This window comes from Dipodomys merriami, unplaced genomic scaffold (assembly GCF_024711535.1).
Source record: "Dipodomys merriami isolate MVZ:Mamm:240054 unplaced genomic scaffold, mDipMer1.0.p SCAF_5, whole genome shotgun sequence".
Taxonomy (NCBI): Eukaryota; Metazoa; Chordata; class Mammalia; order Rodentia; family Heteromyidae; genus Dipodomys; species Dipodomys merriami.
This window is the reverse complement of record NW_027206068.1, coordinates 74,512,957-74,535,079: the sequence shown is the minus strand read 5'-3', so window position 1 is coordinate 74,535,079 and position 22,123 is coordinate 74,512,957. Positions and strand designations below refer to the sequence as shown.

General features: G+C 47.5%; 1 protein-coding gene across 3 annotated transcripts in view; it reads left to right on the top strand.

Moving 5' to 3' along the window:
• The window catches only part of LOC138809909 (zinc finger protein 777), a 39,266-nt gene extending 17,825 nt beyond the window's left edge, over positions 1-21,441 (top strand). For all 3 annotated transcript variants that reach the window (XM_069997013.1, XM_069997014.1, XM_069997015.1), the window contains 2 exons: positions 12,552-12,803; positions 19,699-21,441. In XM_069997013.1, the coding sequence (XP_069853114.1) occupies positions 12,552-12,803; positions 19,699-20,885 (1,439 nt within the window). In that variant the 3' untranslated portion in view covers positions 20,886-21,441. The remainder of the gene's footprint in view (positions 1-12,551; positions 12,804-19,698) is intronic.
• The last annotated feature ends 682 nt before the right edge of the window (positions 21,442-22,123 follow it).

The following is a 22,123-nucleotide window of genomic DNA, read 5'->3' as shown; positions in this document are numbered from 1 at the left end:
TTTTGTGCTCAAGGCCAGTGCTCTACCACTTGAGTTTTACTGTGGGCTGTTTTTTGGAGCTTATTTGGAGATTAGAGTCTCACAGACTTTCCTACTGGACCGGCTTGGAACCATGATCCTTAGATCTCGGCCTCCTGAAGAGCTAGGATTATAGGCATGAGCCACCAAATGATTTTTTTTTTTTTTTGCCAGTCCTGGGGCTTGAACTCAAGGTCTAGGTGCGTCCTTGAGCTCTATCATGCTCAAGGTTAGCACTCTACCACTTAAGCCACAGTGCCACTCCCAGCTTTTTCTGAGTAGTTTATTGAAGATAATCTCATGGATAATCTCAGTAAAGACTGCCTGGGATAGCTTCAAACAGATCCTCAGATCTCAGCCTCCTGAGTAACTAGGATTATAGGTTTGAGCCACTGGCACCCAGCAAATGTGGAATTATTAGAAGTTAAAAATCATGGAACTAGAGCCATAACTCAAGTGGTAAAGCACCATTGTGAGAGAAAGCTGAGCAACAGTGCAAGGCTCTGAGTTCAAGCCCTGGTGTTAGCAATATAAATGGATGGATGGATGATAAAGTCTTTTTTGTTTGTTTGGTAGTTTTTTGTCGGTCATGGGGCCTGAACTCAGGGTTTTGGGTGCTGTCCCTCAGCTCTTCAGCTCAAGGCTAGCGCTCTACCACTTGAGCCATAGCGCCACTTCCTGTTCTTTCTTCTTATGTGGTGCTGAGGAATCGAATCCAGGGCCTCATGCATGCAAGGCAAGCACTCTACCACTGAGCCACTTTCCCAGCCCCAATAAAGTCAATTTTGTTTGTTTTTTGCCAGTCCTGAAGCTTGAACTTAGGGCCTGGGCACTGTCCCTGACCTTCTTTTGCTCAAGACTAGCTCTCACTCTACCATTTGAGCCACAGCACCACTCCCAGCTTTTTGTGTGTGTGTGGTACTGAGGAATTGAAGACCTAGGTCTTCATGCATGCACTCTACCACTGAGCCACATTCTCAGCCCCAATAAAGTCATTTTATTTATTTATTTTTTCTTTTGTGGGTCGTGGGGCTTGAACTCTGGGCCAGGGTGCTGTCCCTGCGCTCTTCAGCTCAAGGCGAGTACTCTACTGTTTGAGCCACAGCGCCACTTCCCCAATAAAGTCATTTTAAAAAACATATTAGAGTCACTATAGTGTGCAGGCTATAAAGCTGAGCATGTATCTTAGAAAATAAAGCTAAAGGACAAAAAAAGGAAATACGGAAAGAGAACTGGGTGATAGTAGTTCACACCTCTAATCCTACTCAGGAGGCTGAGATCTAAGGATCACATTTCAAAGCCAGTACTGGTAGGAAAATCTGTGAGGCTCTTACCTCCAATTAACCATCTTATAATTAGAAATCAAGCTGTGCCTCAATTGGTAGAGCCCTAGCCTTGAGCACAAAAGCTCAGGGACAGTGCCTAGGCCCTGAGTCAAGTCCAGTACTGGCACCAAAAAATAATAATTTAAGAAAAGCTCCCAGCAACTAAAGACATAATTTTCTAGATTGAAAGAACCCACCAGCTGCCCAGACAGAACAATGGATGAAAACTGACCTACTGGTTAGATACTTCTGCAGGAAATTTCAGAGCACCTGAGGACAAAAGAAATCTTGGGAGCGTCCAGACAAGAAAAACAGGTTCACACCAAGAATCAAACTCCCAACAACATCCGGAGCTAGACGACAGAGCCCGGGGCCTCTAAAACTCGAGGGAAAATATTTCCAACCTAAAATTGGATAATTAGCCAAACTATTTAAATTAAATAGGAGAGTGAAGCTGAGGCAGTTTGAGATGTTCAGTCTCCATGCACACCTCCCAAGCTAAGGACGTGATTTGCGCAGATAAGTAAGTAAACCAAGAAAAAGATGAGAGAAAGAACTCTGGGGGTAAGGGTAGCACATTAGAAGGTTCTAGAAGTTTTTTTTTTTTTAGATGAAATTGATAAATACATATGAATGCTTTGAGAAGGGAGTTAAACAGCAGAGCAAGGGATGAGTGTGAAGCTGAGCTCACCATAGTAGTAAGCTAAGCCAAATTAAAAATGAGTAAGTTTAGCTGGACACTGGTGGCTCACACCTGTAATCCTACCCACTCAAAAGGCTGATATCTGAGAACCACAGTTCAAAGCCAGCTTAGGCAAAAAAGTCCCTGTGAGACCCTTGTCTCCAATTAACCACCAAAAACGAAGTGGAGCTATGTGGCTCAAAGTGGTAGAGCACTAGCCCTGAGCAAAAGAACTCAGGGACAGCGCCCAGGGTCTGAGTTTAAGCCCATAACTGACAAAAAAAAAAAAAAAGATTAGGTCTAAAGAAAGCAGCTGCACTGGACATTGATCAAAACGAACTAAGCAACTCTGGCAGCGATGGGAGGAGGGAGGAAGGGAATGAGAGGGAAAGAGGTAACAGCTGACACGAAGCAAAAGGAGAGAAATGTACATATCACCTGATGTGGAAGAAATAACTATATTGTCAAAGCTCATAGAATTCACAAACTTTATTGACCACAATAAAGACAACTTGCCCCATGAAGGCTAGAATGTGTTTGTGACTTTAACTAAGTATCACTATCTCACAAGACTATGAAATTTGTGAAATTTATATACTCATTTAATCCCATTTTTAAAAAAAAGCAAAAAAGCGTACAGACACAGAAAAGTACGGCTCCATTATAAACAGCATTTACACCATCTACTGATGTTAGCAGCACTGTCAATCCCATTAAAATCACAAAACTAGACTGGCAAACAAGAGATTTGGGAGAGATGGTCCTGACCTCCAACTCCAGGAAGTCCATAGATAGAGCTTAAACAGTGATTAAAACTCCAGGAGTCAGGAGGGCAGGTGACAGCAGAGTCACTGGAAGAGCTGAAAGTCTTTGCCTCTAGGAGCCTAGCTGGAGAGGAACTTGTAAAAACAAGTTTGAGTGTAACACAGGTGGTTCACACCTGTAATCTTAGCTGTTTGGAGGCTGAGATCTGAAGAAGGTAGAGGATCTCTGTTCCATCGGAAGCCTGCTCAGCAGGAAAGTCTGCAAAACTCTTATCAGTTAACCAGCAGAATGCTAGACTGGCAGTATGAGTCAAGTGGTAGAGCACCATCTCTCCTTGAGCATGATAGCCCAGTGAGTACAGGCCCAAGTTCAGCCCCAGCCCCCACACAAACAGGCTTGAAACATTATTCAGTTTTCTAGCCTATGTATTTGTATAACTTTTTTTTTTTTTTTTGCCAGTTCTGGTGCTTGAACTTGGGGCCTGAGCACTGTCCCTGAGCTGCTTTTGCTCAAGACTAGCACTCTACCATTTGAGCCACACCATTTCTGGCTTTTTCTGTGTATGTGGTACTGAGGAATCAAACCCAGGGCTTCATGCATGCTAGGCAAGCACTCTACCACTAAGCCACATTCCCAGCCCCTTGTATAACTTTTTTTTTTTTTTTTTTTGTCCGGTCATGGGGTCTGAACTCTAGGCCTGGGCGCTGTCCCTCAGCTCTTCAGCTCCAGGCTAGCGCTCTACCACTTGAGCCACAGCGCCACTTCCGGCTTTTTTCTTTTTGCTTATGTGGTGCTGAGGAATCGAACCCAGGGCCTCAGGCATGCAAGGCAAGCGCTCTACCACTGAGCCACCTTCCCAGCCCCTTGTATAACTTTTTTAAAGTTTTTTTTTTTTAAATCATATACTTAGTTTTAAAGACCTCCCAGAAAGTGTAGCGAGAGGAGATAGGAAAGCAGTGTCTCCAGCCATTCATCATACCTTTGCTTTGGCTGAAATACATGGGTAGTGTGACAATAGTGGTTTTTAATTTTGAAAAGAAAAAAAGTTGAAAGTCTCCCACAATTCTTTTTTTTTTTTTTTTGGTCGGTCGTGGGGCTTGAACTCTGGGCCTGGGCGCTGTCCCTCAGCTCTCCAGCTCAAGGCTAGTGCACTACCCCTTGAGCTACAGTGCCACTTCCTGTTTTCTGGTGGTTTATTGGAGATAAGAGTTTCATGGACTTTCCTGCTCAGGCTGGCTTTGAACCGTGATCCTCAGATCTCAGCCTCCTGAGTAGCTAGGATTACAGGTGTGAGCCACCAATGCCTGGCTCCCACAATTCTTTCTCAGCAGTTTATTCTTTCCAATATTTTATGCACACACTTGGAAGAGCATAAATGTGTATGGGCACACACACTTTTTTTTTTTGTCGTGGGGTTTGAACTCTGGGCCTGCGTGCTGTCCTTCAGCTCTTCAGCTCAAGGCTAGCCCTCTAACACTTGAGCCACAGCGCCACTTCTGGCATTTTCTGTTTATGTGGTGCTGAAGAATCAAACCCAGGGCCCCATGCATTCGAGGCAAGCACTCTACCACTGAGCCACCTTCCCAGCCCACACACACCCTTAAGGAGCTAAGTAATACATAAATAATATTCTTTTTTTCTTTTTGTCAGTCACGGGACTTGAATTCTGGGCCTGGGCGCTGTCCCTGAGCTCTTCAGCTCAAGGTGAATGTTCTACCTCCTGAGCCATAGCACCACCTGTGGCTTTCTGATGGATAATTGCAGATAAGAGTCTCACAGACTTTCCTGCCTGAGCTGGCTTTGAACTGAGATCCTCAGATCTCAGCCTCCTTAGTAGCTACGATTACAGGCATGAGCCACCAGCACCTAGCTATAAATGATACTCTTAATGTAAAACTCAAGTTATATAGCTGTAAAAAGCTACTTTTTTCAGTACTATATTTGACGTCTTTACATGTCCGAATTTATAAATTTATGTTGTTGTTTGTAGTAGATTGCAGTATTCTATTGATTTTATCTTAATTACTCCCCTACTGATGCACCTTTTCAGTGTTCACAAGGTTCTGTGAATCTGTAAAGATCCTTATAAATAGACTCTGTATGCTTGTTTGAAACTTTTTTAGAAATAGATTTTCTGGGTCACTTAAACATTAAATAGATGTTGGCAAATGCCTTTGAAACATTTGTGCTACTTTATAGTCCTTGTAAGTAGAATTCTTTTTTCTTTTTTTTTTTTGGTCAGTCATGGGGCCTGAACTCTGGGCCTGGGCACTGTCCCTCAGCTCTTCAGCTCAAGGCTAGTGCCCTACCACTTGAGCTACAGCACCACTTCTGGCTTTTTCTGCTTATGTGGTGCTGAGGAATCAAACCCAGAGCCTAATGCATGCAAGGCACTGAGCCACCTTCCCAGCCTCCTTGTAAGTAGAATTCTTGCTCCCACACCTGTGCCAATAGTAGATACTTTTAATTTTATGTTATTTACTAAAGTAATGGCTATAAACAATAGTTTAATGACCCTCCTCCCTTTTGGCAGTATTCAGGGCTTTGTCTTTGCTATTTACTGCTTGAGCCTTGTGTCTAGCATACTCTTTGATCATTTTTTGAGATAAGAGTCTCAAGCCGAGCATCAGTGGCTCCTGCCTGTAATCCTAGCTACTCAGTAGGCAGAGATCTGAGGATCATGGTTCAAAGCCAGCCCAGGCAGGAAAGTCCATGAGACTCTTACCTCCAATAAACCACCAGAAAACCGGAAGTGGGGCTGTGGCTCAAGTGGTAGAGCACTTACCTTGAGCTGAAGAGCTGAGGGACTGTGCCAAGGCCCACAGTTCAAGCCCCATGACCAACAACAAAAAAAAAATTAAAAATTAAAAAAGAGCCTCACTTTTTGCCCAACCTGGTCTGGGCCACGCTCCTCCTGTTTATGCTTCCCTGGATGACAAGCAAGCAGCCCACACTCAGCCTTTTCTTCTGAGATGAGATCTTGCGAATTTTGGTTTTTGGGTTTTTTTTGGCTGGGCTGTCTTAGAACCACAGTCCTCCAGATCTCAGCCACCTATGAAGTTGGGATAATAAACCCCCTGCCCAGTCACTGGTTGAGATGTGACTTTGTAAATTTTGTGCTTGGACTGGCCTCAGACTTGGATGCCCTCCCCTCTCTGCCTTCCAAGTAGCCAGGATTTTCGGCACGAACCACTGGCACCTGGCCTGGATGCCTTTCTTTGACCAGAAGAGCGAATATGTTGTGATACTTTTATTGATTACTAGCATGTCTGGTTCTGTGAATTAGCTTTTATTTCTTCTTCTTTTGAATTGTTTCTTTTTATTTATTTATTTTTTCACTATTGAATTGTTTCTTTTTATTATGGATCTGTAAAAGATTTTTAAGCATCGAAGATACTCGCTCATATCTGTCATAGCTATGTAACTCCCCATTTGGGAGTTGTATAAAATCTATCCATGTGTATAGAGTATGGAACTTTTTCAGCTTTTATGTGTCTAAATTGATCAGTTTTTAGGTTTGTGTGTATTCAGATCTATCAGTCATTTTCTTTATGGATCTAGGTTTTATACCAAGGGCAAAATAATCAGGCCATTTTACTCAGTAAACACTGTAATCAGAGGCCTTGAGCCTTTGAGCTCCTTAAAAACTATGAAAATACTTGAAACCTGAGATACCGTTTTTACCCGAGAACAAAAAGAAAACTGCTAAATATAAACAATTTTTGTTTTAACTACAGTCTCCAAATAGAGCTTTATGTCAGCTCCATTAACTATTAAATTCAGCCCACAGATCATTTAATACATTTGAAATTAATTTGCATGATTCTTCCCGTTTCACAATAATTCATATGAGCAAGTTTGATTACAGAGATTTAAAATCAGGCACAAGTTAAGTGAATTTCTTATGGCCAAAATAAACTGCAAAAATCTTTTCAAGATAATTTTCAGCTAAAAATTATGGTTGTGGTCTGGGGACATTAAATAGTTAGTGTGAATAACCACACATTCCAGAAAGAACCTCTGAGGTGTCAGGGGTCTGGGAATAGCTTGTTCCCAGACCTGAGCTTGGCTCAGTATAAATCTTAATATGCCGGGGCTTTTTTCTAGCACAGAGCTAGCATGACTTCATTATTTATGCTTAGGATGAGATGCATGAAGTTAGAGTTTTTGCCCCTTTAAGTTTTCCACATTGCATTTATTTAAGGCTCTTTCAGGAAATAGTAGTATACGCCTGTCATCCCAGCACTTGGTAAACTAAAGCAGGAGAATTCTGAGTTTAATGGCAGCCTAGGATATATAGCAAAACCCTGTCTTAAAAGTAAATAACAACAAATATAAAAATTATCTCCCTCCCCTTGCTGGCTTTAAATGTAAGAATACTTATTCAAATAATATTCCACAATACATGTCTATGACTAATTTTTTATTGTAAATGTTTATAAATGCAATGTGGCTGTTAATACCGTGTGTGTGCGTGACTGTGTGTATCTGTGTGTCTGTATGTCTGTGTGTGTCTGTGTCTATGTGTGTGTGTTTCGATCCTGGAGATTGAACTCAGTCTGGGTGCTGTCCCTGAGCTTTTTCACTAAAGGTTGGCACTGTACCACTTGAGCCACAGCTTCACTTCTGTTTTTTTGTGTGTGCTTTATTGTTCTTTTTTTTCTCCCAATCAGTCATGGGGCCTGAACTCTGGGTCTGGGCGCTGTCCCTCAGCTTTTCAGTTCAAGGCTAAAGTTCTACCACTTGAACCACAGCACCACTTCTGGTTCTTTCTGCTTATGTGGTGCTGAGGAATCGAACCCAGGGCCTCATATATGCAAGGCAAGCGCTCTACCACCGAGCTACCTTCCCAGCCCCATGTGTGTGCTTTATTAGAGATAAGAATTGCACAGACTTTCCTGTCTAGGCTGGCTTCAAACCACAATTCTAGATCTCAGCCTCCTGACTAGCTAGGATTACAGGTTTGAGCCACTAGCACCCAGTGCTGAGACCCTTTCAAAAGTTGTTTGGTGGGTTGGGAATGTAGCTCTGTGGTAGAATGCTTGCCTAGCATTCCTCGGGCCTTAGATTCAGTCCCCAGCACTGCAAAATAAAAAAGAAGTGGACAGAGAGGAGAAGAGAAGGGTGGGGAAGGGAGAGAAAACAGTGTTTGGGGTGGGGGCCTTTTGGTGTCCTGTCCCATGTGGAGGGGTATGGAAAAGTAAGTGCTACGTGTTTCTAGGGGAGCGCGGGCCCTAAAGAGGAGTCTTCTGGTGAGAGCTTGGTGAGACATTTGGAGGAGCAGGGCAACTGAGTGGCCTTGAATAGGGCAGGTGGTGGCCAGCACTGGACTTGAAGTTAAGCCCCTCGGGCCTGGGGCTCAGGAGACTCTAAGAAGGACAGGAGGTTAATCGCTTTGTGGCTTCCATTTCCAGGCTCTTCTGTTCTCATCAGCTAAGAGCATGCAACATGTGTGGTCCCTGAGATGCAGTCCTCATCTTCTATTTCTCCCCACCAGTCCCTCCCTGGAACCTTTGTGAGGTGTAAGGCCTCCGAGCCACCACACAGATAATCCAGATGTTAGAGTATCACTCTGGGGCCTGAATGGTAACATCTATTAAGTTGTTTGCAGCATTTTGCTTTCAACAACACTGAAAGATAACCTAATTGTTAGTGAATAGGCTCTTAAGAACAATTCCTGATAATACGTTAACTATATAAGTTTTGTGGCACATAATTCAGAGTAGGTTCAAAGAACCGAGTGACAGTTCTGTAGCAGAGCTCCTTCCTGCGCCTGCCATCTGTATGAGCTTCCCAAAGGCTTGCCTTTATACAAATGAAGAATAGAATAGAATCGATTTGGAACTCTTACTGTACACGGGTATGTGTTCATCCTCAGATAATTGAACTAATTGGGGAAAAAAAGTCCTATTCATCCTTACAAGAGAGAACATTAACAAATTTTTCCAAAACTTTGTTTTTCACCTTGGGTAATGATCATTCTGTAGTCATAATCACTAAGGATAACTTCAGCCAGAAAAAAATTAACATGTACAGCCTCGTGGTTATTAGAAATGAAAGCGAAGTTGAACTCTCAACTTACATGCACATTTTTGTGGCAGATGAGGTGATTAGTCAAGAGCGTCTAAGCATAAAAATATGTTCTATTAGGATAAATTCCGTGGGCAAAGTGGGAATGGAAACAGAAGTTCAAGGTGAACAGGAATGATAGAGAAATTCCAGCTATCAAAGAAGGACTTGTTCGTGTGTTTTTTAAGTGAGTAATGTTGGGTTTTAAATAGCTTTAGATTCCATTGATGACATTATCAATATTTATAATGTTCCAAAAATATATCTTTTGCAGTAACTGGTCCATTTTGTATATTTACTGAAAAAGATGCAAAGGGGTGCATAGTTTTGAAAGTTATTTTAGGGAGGGGGTGGGTCGGTAAGTTAATGTTTTCAGGAGTTTATGACGTCAGAGAAGTCATGTTTGTGAAGATTTCCAGAGAGAGATGTGGCAAGACCAGAGGAGGAAAGGGACGGGATGGGTATTAGTCTGTTATATGTTGTTACAGCAAAATATCTGAAGTGTGGTACTTTATACCGAAAATAAGTTTCCTAGGTCACAGCTTTGGAGACCCAAAGGTATGGCGCGCGCGCCTGCGTGGCTCCTGTGAGGGCTCTGCTGCTTCTCACTATGGCCGTTGGCATCGTGCAGGCAGAGCGGGAAAGATCACAGAGCAAGGCAAGAAACAAGGGGAGCGGCCAAGGTCATTGCTCTTTACTATTGTTATTTTTTTGGTCGGTTGTGGGATCTGAACTCTGGGCCTGGGCCCTGTCCCTCAGCTCTTCAGCTCAAGGCTAGCGCTCTACCACTTAGCCACAGCTCCACTTCTGGCTTTTGGCTGGTTAACTGTAGATCTCACAGACTTGGCTGCCTGGGCTGACCTAGAACTTAGATCCTCAGTAGCTAGCATTACAAGTGTGCGCCACTGGTGTCCCACCTTTTTGTAACCAGTGAATCAAATACAAGTAACTTTGGGGAGTGGGTGGCGACTCCCTAATTCTGGGGGCTAGTGGTATAGGTCGACCTGAAGGCTGTGGGACATGAGCTGCTCAGGGTGGAATGAAAGAATTGCCAGGCATCAGAAAGAACCTGCTTCTGCGCCTAGGACTTGACTTTCAGCTTAGTGAGCTGGTGTGGCTTCTCAGTGACGTGATCCACATTAGACTGAGAAATAGTAGACAAGGCAGGGGGGACAGGCTTTACACGGCAGGCTGTGTCTGCTTCCTTCCTTCATTTCCTGGTCCCCCTTCTTCCCGCCCCAGTACTGAGCACCCTCTGACATACAGCACGAGCTATTACTGTGTTTGTCGTTCACACGTTTGTCCACTGATAAATCCCTAAGCTCTGAAAACACTGAGTGGCACAGAGCTGGTGCTTAGTAAATAAATACCTGTTAATAAGCATTCAATGAATGAATGAATAATTTGCTTATACATTTCACACTTATTATTTCCTTAACTAAAAAAAAATGGTTTTCAACTTATAAAGGAGTTTATCCTGACATATGGGTAAGAAAATGAGTTGAACTCCCACATCATACCATATACAAAATAAAAATAAATTTCAGGCGTTTTGAAGGCCTATGAAAGTCTGAATAATAAGAGAGTAAAGACCTTTGGATAGACTCTCAAAGACTAGCTGAACTAACTCAGGCTAAAGAAGACCTTAAGCTTAGATGGAAAATCTATGACTCACAAAAAGACAATATGAAAACAGTGCTGGGGCTTGAACCTATAGGCCTTGAACTTGATAAGCTTACTTTAATATAAGAATCAAATTTGGGCCGGGCGCTGGTGGCTCACGCCTGTAATCCTAGCTACTCAGGAGGCTGAGATCTGAGGATCGCGGTTCAAAGCCAGCCCGGGCAGGAGAGACCGTGAGACTCCTATCTCCACCAGAAAACCGGAAGTGGCGCTGTAGCTCAAGTGGTAGAGCACTCGCCTTGAGCTGAAGAGCTGAGGGACAGCGCTCAGGCCCAGAGTTCAAGCCCCACGACCGACAAAAAAAAAAAAAGAATCAAATTTGGGGGGCTGGGAAGGTGGCTCAGTGGTAAAGTGCTTACCTTGCATGCATGAGGCCCTGGGTTTGGTTCCTCAGCATCACATAAGCAGAAAAAGCAGGAAGTGGTGCTGTGGCTCAAGTGGTAGAACACTAGCCTTGAGCTGAATTGCTGAGGGACAGTGCCCAGGCCCAGAGTTCAAGCCCCATGACTGACAAAAAAAAAAATCAAATTTTTGCCAGGTGCCAGTGGCTCATGCCTGTAATCCTAGCTACTCAGTAGGCTGAGATCTGAGGATCATAGTTCAAAGCCAGCCCAGGCAGGAAAGTCCATGAGACACTTATCTCCAATAAACCACCAGAAAAAACAGAAGTGGTGCTGTGGCTCAAGTGGTAGAGTACTCACCTTGAGCTGAAGAGCTGAGGGACAGCACCCAGGCCCAGAGTTCAAGCCCCACAACTGACAAAAAAAAAAAATCAAATTTTTACAAATTGATAAGACAGGAGACATGGAGCAGATGGTAGAGCGCCAGCCAACAAGTAAAAGCATCAGATACCGAGTTTGAGTCCTCGTCCCAGGAAAAAGAATTGATAAGACAGCCTAATTGGAAGTGAGTCACGACATAGGCTGTGCAGTTACAGAAAATGAAGGACTAGGAAATCGTATCCACCCAGCCTTGCTATGAGGTCAAAGAATCAGTTGCCACTCCACATTTGACGGAGAGCAGAATGTCTGCCACTGGCAGGGCTTGAGAAGCTTTTCTCTGCAGGCCTGTGCAGAGATGACTTGTCACCGCCTTACTGGGAAGCAGGCTGGGAACAGCCACCAAAATTTAAATACTTAGCCTTCTGACTCAGTCCCACTACTGAAAATCTCTTAGAAATGAAACACTGTTTTGAAGTTAGGAATATAAAAACATGTTTATTGCAATGTTTATGTATTCGGGAATGACTGAGTGAATCATAATACTATCCTCGCTCTGGTAAATATTCATCACTTAAAGGATGTGAACTCAGCTTTTTGGTCGATAGTCTACCACTTGAGCCATGTCTCCAGCCCAATTGAAGGAGGAATGAGAGGAGGAACATATGTGCAGCATTATTTTAATTGCCAGTAATGGCCAAAAAATAAAATCATATAAATGTATGTGCATTGTCAGCATGGAGGAGGACTCAGGTCCACCCTGAGCAGTCCCAACAGTGAAGTGGGAAGTGAGGAAAAGAAAAGGAGAAGGAAAAGAAAATTATTGGCCAGATCCTGGTGGCTCACACCTGTAATCCTAGCTACTCAGGAAGCTGAGATCTGAGGATCACGGTTCAAAGCCAGCTGGACAAGAAAGTTTGTAAACTCTTATTTCTAGTTAAGCATCAAAGAAGCTGGCAGAGGGGTTATGATTCAAGTAGTATCGCGCTAGCCTTGAGCAAAGAAAGCTCAGAAACAAAGCCCAGGTCCTGAGTTCAAGTCTCAGGACCAGCACCAAAGCAAGAAAAGAAGAAAAAGCACTCGTGGGGCTTGTGGAGAATAAACTTAGCATCTTTTTAACTTGATTATACCATACATTGGGATCCAGGCTACAAAGTATCCAGAAAATTCTGTCCACTCACCATCAACTATTAAATTTCTTAGGGTCTCTAAAAAAAGGAAGTGTTGAGATGTGAATTCTTGGTGGGACCTTGGGCGCGTGGTGTGACTGTGTCCTGTATCTCTCCTCAGCACATGATGGCATTGTGATTAAGATAGAAGTGCAGACCAACGATGAAGGCTCAGAGAGTTTGGAGACCCCAGAGCCCCTGATGGGACAGGTGGAGGAACATGGCTTTCAGGACTCGGAGCTGGGCGACCCCTGCGGAGAGCAGCCCGACCTGGACATGCAGGAACAGGAGAACGCCCTGGAAGAGTCCACAGAAGGTTCCAGTGAGTTCAGTGAGCTCAAGCAGATGCTGGTGGAGCAGAGAAACTGCACGGGTGAGTTCTGGGTGGGGGCCTCCCAGGGGGCCCCGCCTCAAGACAAAGCCGGGAGAGGTCCTTCCTTCTGGGAGGCCGCTGGGCCCCATGGGTGCACAGGAGTGAAAGACGCCGGCCGGGCCCCTGCCGGTCTTCTGCCTCACCTTCAGTAGAATCCATCACCACCACAGGGGGGTGCAGACGCGGCTCCCAGCGGACTGGCTCTGCCTGTCTGTCCCGCCTCTGTACCCCACAGACAGGCAGGACCACAGATGCTGTTCAGGACCACACCCCAGTGGCAAATCATGGGTTCCCTTCTCTAAACATGTCCTTCTTGCTTGTCACATTGGAATTCCCTACTACTGGAGTATGCCAACCCTGAAGAATATGGTTGTTTTGTTTGCTTGTTTGTTTTAGTTTTGGGGCCTGAACTCAGGGCCTGGGCACTGTCCCTGATCTTTTCTGCTCAAGTCTAGTGCTCGGCCACTTTGAGCCATAGTGCTACTTCCAGTGGTTATTTGGAGATAAAAAGCTCAGGGAGGCTAGGAAGTTGGCTCAGTGGTAGAGCGCTTGCCTTGCATGTATGAGGCCCTGGGTTCAATTCCTCAGCACCACATAAGCGGAAAAATGCCAGAAGTGGCACTGTAGCTCAAGTGGTAGGGCGCTTGCCTTGAGCTAAAGAGCTGAGGGACAGCGCCCAGGCCCAAAGTTCAGCCCCCACAACTGACAAAAAAAAATCTCATGGCCAGGTGCTGGTGGCTCATACCTGTAATTCTAGCTACTCAGGAGGCTGAGATCTGAGGACCATGGTTCAAAGCCAGCCTGGGCAGGAAAGTCTGTGAGACTCTTTTCTCCAAATCACCACCAGAAAACCAGAAGTGGCACTGTTGCTCAAGTGGTAGAGCTCTCGCCTTGAGCTGAAGAGCTGAGGGACAGCGCCCAGGCCCAGAGTTCAAGACCCACAGCCAACCAAAAGAAAAAAGAAAAATCTCATGTACTTTCCTGGCCAGGCTGGTTTCAAACTGAGATCCTCAGATCTCTCCTGACTCATAGGATTACTTGTGTGTAACAAGAGCACTGTTTTAAAAAGATTCTGTACTGTCTTTTACTGGTGGACTGTAGTCATCCTTGTTGTTAATTACTTGCTTGGTGTGATTGTCTTCCCTGGTAGTCCTTACAAGTGCTCAGACAGTGTGCAGTGGCTCTTTGCTTCATCCCAGGACATCCTTCCTGACAGCTTTTCTGGTGCAGCATGACTTCGTGCGAGTGCGCGCGTGCGTGCGTGTGTGCATGCGTGTGTGTGTGTGTGTGTGTGTGTGTGTGTGTGTGTGTGTGTGTGTAATTCCTGAGACTTCCTAAGACTTGTACTTCAGGGCTTTGCTGCTATCCCTGAGCTTTTTTTGCTCAAGGCTAGTACTAGGCTCTGCCACTTAAGCCACAGTGCCACTTCCGGTTTTTTTGGTAGTTAATTGGAGATAACAGTCTTACAGACTTTCCTGTCAGGGCTGACTTTGAACCACAATTCTCAGATCTCAGCCTTCTGGAGTAGTTAAGATTACAGGTGTGAGCTACAAGCACCTGGCATGCATAATGGGCTTTTTAAAAAAATATAGAATTTTGTTGTTATTATTAAGGTGTTATACAGAGGGGTTACCATTTCCTAAGTCAGGTAATGAATACATTTCTTTTTGGGATAATGTCACTCCTTCTTTCACTTTCCCTCAGTTCCCCCTTCTAGTCCCTACCCACTCATGGTGGGCTTTTTAAAAAAAATTATTTTACTGTTATTTTAAAGGTAATGTACAGAGGGATTATAATTACAAGAATCCGAGCAGGGTGCCAGTGGCTCACACCCGTAATCCTAGCTGCTCAGGAGGCAGAGATCTGAGGATTGCAGTTCAAAGCCAGCCTGGGCAGGAAAGTCCCTGAGATTCTCATTTCTTAAAAGAACACCAGAAAACCGGAAGTGGTGCTGTGGCTCAAGTGGTAGAGCACCAGCCTTGAACTGAAGAGCTCAGGGACAGCACCTAAGCCCAGAGTTCAAGCCCCACAACCGACAAAAAAAGAAAGAATCAGGTAATGAGTACATGTCTTCTGTTCCCTCATTCTCCTGTCTCCACCCACGAGAGTTACTTTTTTAATTGATATTAAGTGATTACATAAATTTCACAAATTTCATAGTATTGTAGGATAGTGATACTTAAAGTCACAAACACATTTTAACCTTCAGGAGGTACACTGTCATTATAGACTGTACAAACTTTGACACTACAGCTATGTTTTCCAAATCGGGTGATATGTATATTTCTTTCCTTTGGCTTAGTATAAGCTGTTCCTTCTTTCTCTTATATTCCCTCCCTTCCATTCCTTGAGTTGCTTAGTTCACTTTTATCAATGTCCAGTGCAGCTGATAGGTCCCTCTTTTGTATACATTCCCATTTCCTCCTGATTCTGTGCCCTCCTCCTAGCTTCCTTCAGATGTGCACATATATATACCAATATGTGTTCAAGAACATGGAGTCATTTAGAAGTGATAAAACAAATTGAGTGGAGGTCCTTTGTTTCTTGAGTCCTGTTTACTTATCATATCTCCTTGCATTTTGACTTTAATATCCACATATCAGGGAGACCATGTGCCATTTGTCTCTCTGATCTTGGTTTACCTCCTCAACATGATTTGTTCTAGTTCCATCGATTTCCCCGAGAATGACCTTATTTTGTCCTTTCTAATGGCGGCATAATATTCCATTGTATATAGGTACCACCATTTTTGGATCCATTCATCTGTAGTGGGGCATCTGGGTTGTTTCCATACCTTGGCTATTGTGAACAGTACAGCAATGAACATAGAGGTGCACGTGTCCTTGTATCCTGGTTCCTGTTATTCAGGGTAGATACCTATAAGTGGTATGGCTGTGTCATAGGGAAGGTCTATATTTAGCTTTCTCAGGACCCTCCAGACTGCTTTCCAGAGTGGTTGTATTAGTTTACATTCCCATCAGCAGTGCAACAGGGTTCCTCTTCTCCACATCTCTGCCAGCATTTGTCGTTGGCTGACTTTATTTAGGATGTGGGCCATTCTGACTGGGGTAAGGTGGTATCTCAGGGTTGTTTTTATTTGCATTTCCTTTACGGCCAAGGATGATGAATCTTTCCTCATGTGTTTCTTTGCCATTTTTATATTTTCTGAGAAGTCTCTCTTTAGTCATGGTGGGCTTTTTTTTTTTTGGTCGATGTGGGGCTTGAACTCTGGGCTTGGGTGCTGTCCCTGTGCTCTTCAGCTCAAGGCGAGCGCTCTACCTCTTGAGCCACAGCGGCACTTCTGGTTTTCTAGTGGTTTATTGGAGATAAGAGTCTCATAGACTTTTCCTGCCCGGGCTGTCTTTGAACCATTATCCTCAGATCTCAGCCTCCTGAGTAGCTAGGATTACAGGCGTGAGCCACCAGCGCCCAGCTATGGTGGGCTTTTTAAATGCACTGTTGAACTTAAAAGTTCCATTCCAGTTTTACAGTTATACCCACAAGTGAAATGAGTGGGGGGGCGGGCAGTGTGGCAGTGTGAAGGCTTGAACTTGGGGTCTTGTGCTCACAGTTGGCTGGCTTGTTCATGGCTAGATCGCTACCACCGGAAGCACAACTCTTGTCCAGCATTTTTCTGGCTAATTGGAGATAGAATCTTGAAGACTCTTTGCATGGGCTGGCTGCAGGTTTTAGCCACAGGCACTCAGATTATTCTATATTCTGAAGGGAAAAAAAGTAAATATACAAGATAGGAATGGGGGAACTTAAATTGATGGTCCTATGTGAGTCATTAGCCATCAGATACTGTATCTATCCACACTTAGAAATGTGTCCATATTGGTAATCTGTGTTTTTCAAACTACTGTGTTCTTTTCTTTATTTTATCTATAGATAAGGCAAATTGTGGAGGATTTGTTTTTTGAGGTTTTGTGTGTTGTTGTTTTATGTGTTTGTTATTTTTGTGTGTTTGTTGTTTTGTGTGTTTTGTGTTTGTTGTTTTTGTGTGTCTTGTGTATTGGTTGTTTTTGTGTGTTTGTTGTTTTTGTATGTATATGTTTTGAGAAACACAGTTGCTTAGGCTAGCCTTGAACAGGGTCATCCACCTTAGCCAACCAAATGCTAGGATTACAGGTTTGTACCACCATACCCAGCTTATAATTTGACTTTTTTTTTTTTTTTGTCATGGGTCTTGACCTCTGGGCCTGGGCACTGTCCCTTAGCTCTTTAGCTCAAGGTTAGCACTCTACCATTTGAACCACAGCGCCACTTTCAGTTTTCTGGTGGTTCACTGGAGATAAGAATCTCATGGACTTTCCTTCCAGGACTGGCTTTGAACCATGATCCTCAAATCTCAGCCTCTCGAGTAGCTAGGATGATAGGCATGAGCCACTGGCGCCTGGCTAATTTGACTTTTTGTACTTAATAAAATACCATAGACATCTTTGTATAATTTGGTATAATTCTTGAGTTTTAAATAACCGCATGGTACTTCAGAAATCTTTTTCACATACTACATTGTCTTTCATAAAAGAATAATGAGAAGGCATAAGCCATTCTGTGTGTATGCTAAATTGGGGCGTTACAATATAAATTCCAGATTGCCATCTGAGCATTTCTATTAATTCTAGTAGAACCTTAGAAAACTTCTAAACAAACAGTTTGTGGAATTCTGAGTCTTGAGTGTTAGAGCCATATGTTTTGCTTTTATTATTTCATTAAGAAAAAAGCAATGTGATGCGTGAGGAGCGTGTAGCCTTCCCAAGGCTCATGCCTTTCACGCACAGCTTTGTTTGCAGGATAGATCACCAGGGACCAGTTCCCTGGTGGCATCCTCTCGGCTCCTTTCTGAACTTCTGGGTACCATGCCCCAAGGGGTCTGCGAACCCACGCTGCTGAGGAAGTGTGACTCAGAACCCACGCTGCTGGGGCTGGGAAGGTGGCTCAGTGGTAGAGCGCTTGCCTTGCATGCCTGAGGCCCTGGGTTCGATTCCTCAGCACCACATAAGCAAAAAGAAAAAAAAGCCGGAAGTGGTGCTGTGGCTCAAGTGGTAGAGCACTAGCCTTGAGCTGAAGAGCTGAGGGACAGCGCCTAGGCCCAGAGTTCAGGCCCCAAGACCAGACCCAAAAATAAAAAATAAAAAATAATAATAAAAAAAAAAAAGAACCCACGCTGCTGAGGAGGCCTTGCCTCACACACCTAGCTCCCTTTTTTGTGCCAGTCCTGGGGCTTGAACTCAGAGCGTGGGGGCTGTCCCTGAGCTTCTTTTGCTCAAGGTTAGTGCTCTACCACTTAAGCCATAGCTCCTCTTCCAGTGTTAGTGGAAATAAGAGTCTCACAGTCATTCCTGCCCAGGCTGGCTTCAAACTCCAATCCTCAGCCTCCTGAGTAACTAAGGTTACAGTTGTGAGCCAATGGTGCCCAGCCCCTTGACCCTTTTTTGGGGGGGGAGAGGGGGAGGAAAGGTTGTTAGTCGTGGGGCTTGAACTACTCAGGGTCTGTCTGCTGTTCCTGAACTTTTTTACTCAAGGCTATGCTCTACCACTTTAAACCACAGCTCCACTACTGGTTTTTGGGTGGTTAATTGGAGATAAGACTCTCAGAGATTTTCCTGACCCCACTGGCTTCAAATCAAGAGCCTTAGATCTCTGCCTTCTGAGTAGTTAGGATTACAGGCATGAGCCACCAGTGCCTGGCTCCTAGGTCCCATTTTTAATGCTGCAGTTCCTAGGCTTTAGAGAAGCAGTGGAGCATGCTACGGCCAAGGTGTCTCTAAAGTCTGGCCTTTGCCAGCTTAGAGACAGTTCCTGCCTCAGTTTCGTGTCAGTGAGGGGGTAGATGAGACAGTGCTTAAACTCATCTTTTTTGTCAGTCGTGGGGCCTGAACTCTGGGCCTGGGCGCTGTCCCTCAGCTCTTCAGCTCAGGGCTAGTGCTCTACCACTTGAGCCACAACACCACTTCGAGCTTTTTCTGCTTAAGTGGTGCTGAGGGATGGAACCCAGGGCCTCATGCATGCAAGGCAAGCACTCTACCACTGAGCCACCTTCCCAGCCTTTTTTTTGAAACATCACTTGGTATCTGGAATAAGGATAATTCTGGCTCAGTTTCATTTTATTAGTTACTGTCTCATGAAAAGAGAACAGGTGATAGAGCTCCCCAGGTAAAAGTCTCGGGAGCACCAAAGAAGTGCAAGGCAGGATAAGGCCGCTGTGTCTGCTGAACTCCACTCTCCTGGGCCACGGTACAACTTGGCTTTGTCAGGCCCTAAAGAGCCAGCAGTGGGTGTGCAGGGCGGTGTGCCCCAGAGTGTGAAGAAAGATGGAGAGAACCCGCATAACCCCAGGTTCAAGGAGCCAGGCATCTCTGAGAGGGGAGCAGGAAGTCTGGGATCTTGCATGTGCAACCTGGGCCTGGTGAGGAGCCTGAACGGTCACCAGGGGAGACATGGAAATGTTGGCGTGGGAAAAGGCACTGAGGACGGATCCGAGGTGTTCAGGAAGGACAAACAGCCTGGCATAGTCAGGTGTAGAAATCTCTAGAAGGGAGCCATGGAGAACCGATGAGACCAGGCCCAGTCCTCAAGTGCTCTTATGGAAGTGGGTTCTCACTGGTTCACACGCTTGATGGGTTCGCGACTATATCCAGTTCAGGCTGGCTCCCACCCCCTGGGGGTCCTGGGGCTCTTTGTTCTTTTCGGCAGCTGTCCACGAGAGGAATCTAATTGGCCCAGTTAAGGCCTGGCCCAGCCCCACGGCCAGCCAGGGTTCCACGTCTAGCCCCAAGGTGTTCCCAGAAGGCATTGGTCAGCGATCTGCTGTAGGTGCGGCCTCCATGGCGAGGGCCAGGTGGGGCTCTGGACCGCGCTAACCTCCTTGTCTCTCTCCACCCCGGGGCAGAGGGGATCGTGATAAAGACGGAGGAGCAGGAGGAGGAGGAGGACGAGGAGGACGAGGACGAGCTGCCGCAGCACTTGCAGTCCCTCGGGCAGCTGTCTGGGAGGTTCGAGGCCGGTATGTATCAGACCCCGCTGCCCGAGGAGATGTCCCCCGACGGCGAGGACAGCCCCCCGCCCCTGCAGCTGGGCAACCCGGCGGTGAAGAGGCTGGCGCCGCCTGTGCACGGGCATGGGCACGCGCACGCGCACGCGCACGGCGAGCGGCACCACCTGGGCGAGAGCCGCGGGTCCTCGAGCCAGCAGCAGCGGAACCGGCGCGGCGAGCGGCCCTTCACCTGCATGGAGTGCGGCAAGAGCTTCCGGCTGAAGATCAACCTCATCATCCACCAGCGCAACCACATCAAGGAGGGGCCGTACGAGTGCTCCGAGTGCGAGGTCAGCTTCCGCCACAAGCAGCAGCTCACGCTGCACCAGCGCATCCACCGCGCGCGCGGCGGCTACGCCTCGCCCGAGCGCGGGCCCGCCTTCACCCCCAAGCACGCGCTCAAGCCGCGCCCCAAATCGCCCAGCTCGGGCAGCGGCGGCGGCCCCAAGCCCTACAAGTGCCCCGAGTGCGACAGCAGCTTTAGCCACAAGTCCAGCCTGACCAAGCACCAGATCACGCACACGGGCGAGCGGCCCTACACGTGCCCCGAGTGCAAGAAGAGCTTCCGGCTGCACATCAGCCTGGTGATCCACCAGCGCGTGCACGCGGGCAAGCACGAGGTCTCCTTCATCTGCAGCCTGTGCGGCAAGAGCTTCAGCCGCCCGTCGCACCTGCTGCGCCACCAGCGGACACACACGGGCGAGCGGCCCTTCAAGTGCCCCGAGTGCGAGAAGAGCTTCAGCGAGAAGTCCAAGCTCACCAACCACTGCCGCGTGCACTCGCGGGAGCGGCCGCACGCCTGCCCGGAGTGCGGCAAGAGCTTCATCCGCAAGCACCACCTGCTGGAGCACCGGCGCATCCACACCGGCGAGCGGCCCTACCACTGCGCCGAGTGCGGCAAGCGCTTCACGCAGAAGCACCACCTGCTGGAGCACCAGCGCGCGCACACCGGCGAGCGGCCCTACCCGTGCACGCACTGCGCCAAGTGCTTCCGCTACAAGCAGTCGCTCAAGTACCACCTGCGGACCCACACGGGCGAGTGAGCGCCGCCGGCCCGCCGCCGCGCCCCGGCCCCGGCCCCGGCCCCGGCCCCGGCCCCGGCCCCGGCCGCCTCCCCTCCCCTGCTCCCCAGGACGCGGCCTGGCGGCGCCTGGGTCCCCAAGGGCCCGGGAGGGGGTGAGGGGGGCCTGGCTGTTAATTTCCTCGACAATAAAGTGGATGAAACCAATCGGCGCGGGGGGAGTGATTTGGCTACCGGCCACGGGCAGGCGAGCAGGGCCGCTTAGGGGGCGACAGAACTTTATAATCACCTTTTGGATACTGTGGTTCTATTTGATAATAATAGAGTACTTTTTAAAAAGACGAGCGTTTCGTGTTTGCCATTTTTGCTTGGTTGTGAGGGGAGGGAGCTGTGCCTAGAGCCGCTCCTCTCCGCGTGGCCGGGCTGTGGCCGCAGAGGGAAGAGCGGCGCGCGGCCTGACGCCGCAGGGCGGCGGCCCGCCCGAGGCAGAGTAGGTCCCCATGTCTAGCGAGGTCAGGGACGGACAGCGGGCATCGGGCCGTCTGGACAGAGAAGTGGGGTGCTGGCAGGGAAGGGGTACAGACGTCTCCGACGCACGAAGGCCAGGGGGCTGGGAGGCTGCCGCAAGCCGTGCTGGGCGCAGGGGAGCCGGTCTCCAGGTCTTCGCGAATTTCCCGTCGTCCTTAGCTTTCTGCCCGGGGCGCACGCGCAACCTCGCCAGGGCGCCGGGCCGGGCTCTGTGGCGGCCCTGGCTCCGGGCGCCAAGCCAGGGGCGGCTGGGCGTCCTCGGGGGACAGGCGCCGGGCCGAAGAGCCCCACGGAGCCCCGCGCCTCCAGAAATGACCTGGAGTCCACGTGGAGGAGAGCGCGGAGTTCCGTGGGAGGCGCAGGGCCGGGCAGCGTTGGGCCCGCGCCCTCCTCCCCTTGCCGTGCCCCCGCACCGCACCGCACCGCACCGCGGACAGGGCCGCATCCCACAGTGTGCAGGAAACGCGGCCGGGCCGGAGGACGGGGGAGCCGTGAGGCCGGCTCCCGGGTGAAACCCTCCGAACCTGAGAGCCGGGGGGCCCCCCATGCCGGCCGGGAAGGGACGGTGGGGTTTGAATTGGATCAGGATCAGGAACGGTGGCCAGAGCCGGGACCCCGCTGCGCAGCGCGGGAGGAAACCAACCTTGTCAGACAGAGGAGATGAGGCGCGGTAGGTAAAGGTCGAGGGGACACAGGAAGTGGTTCTCAGGCACCAGGCACGTCGAGCCCCAA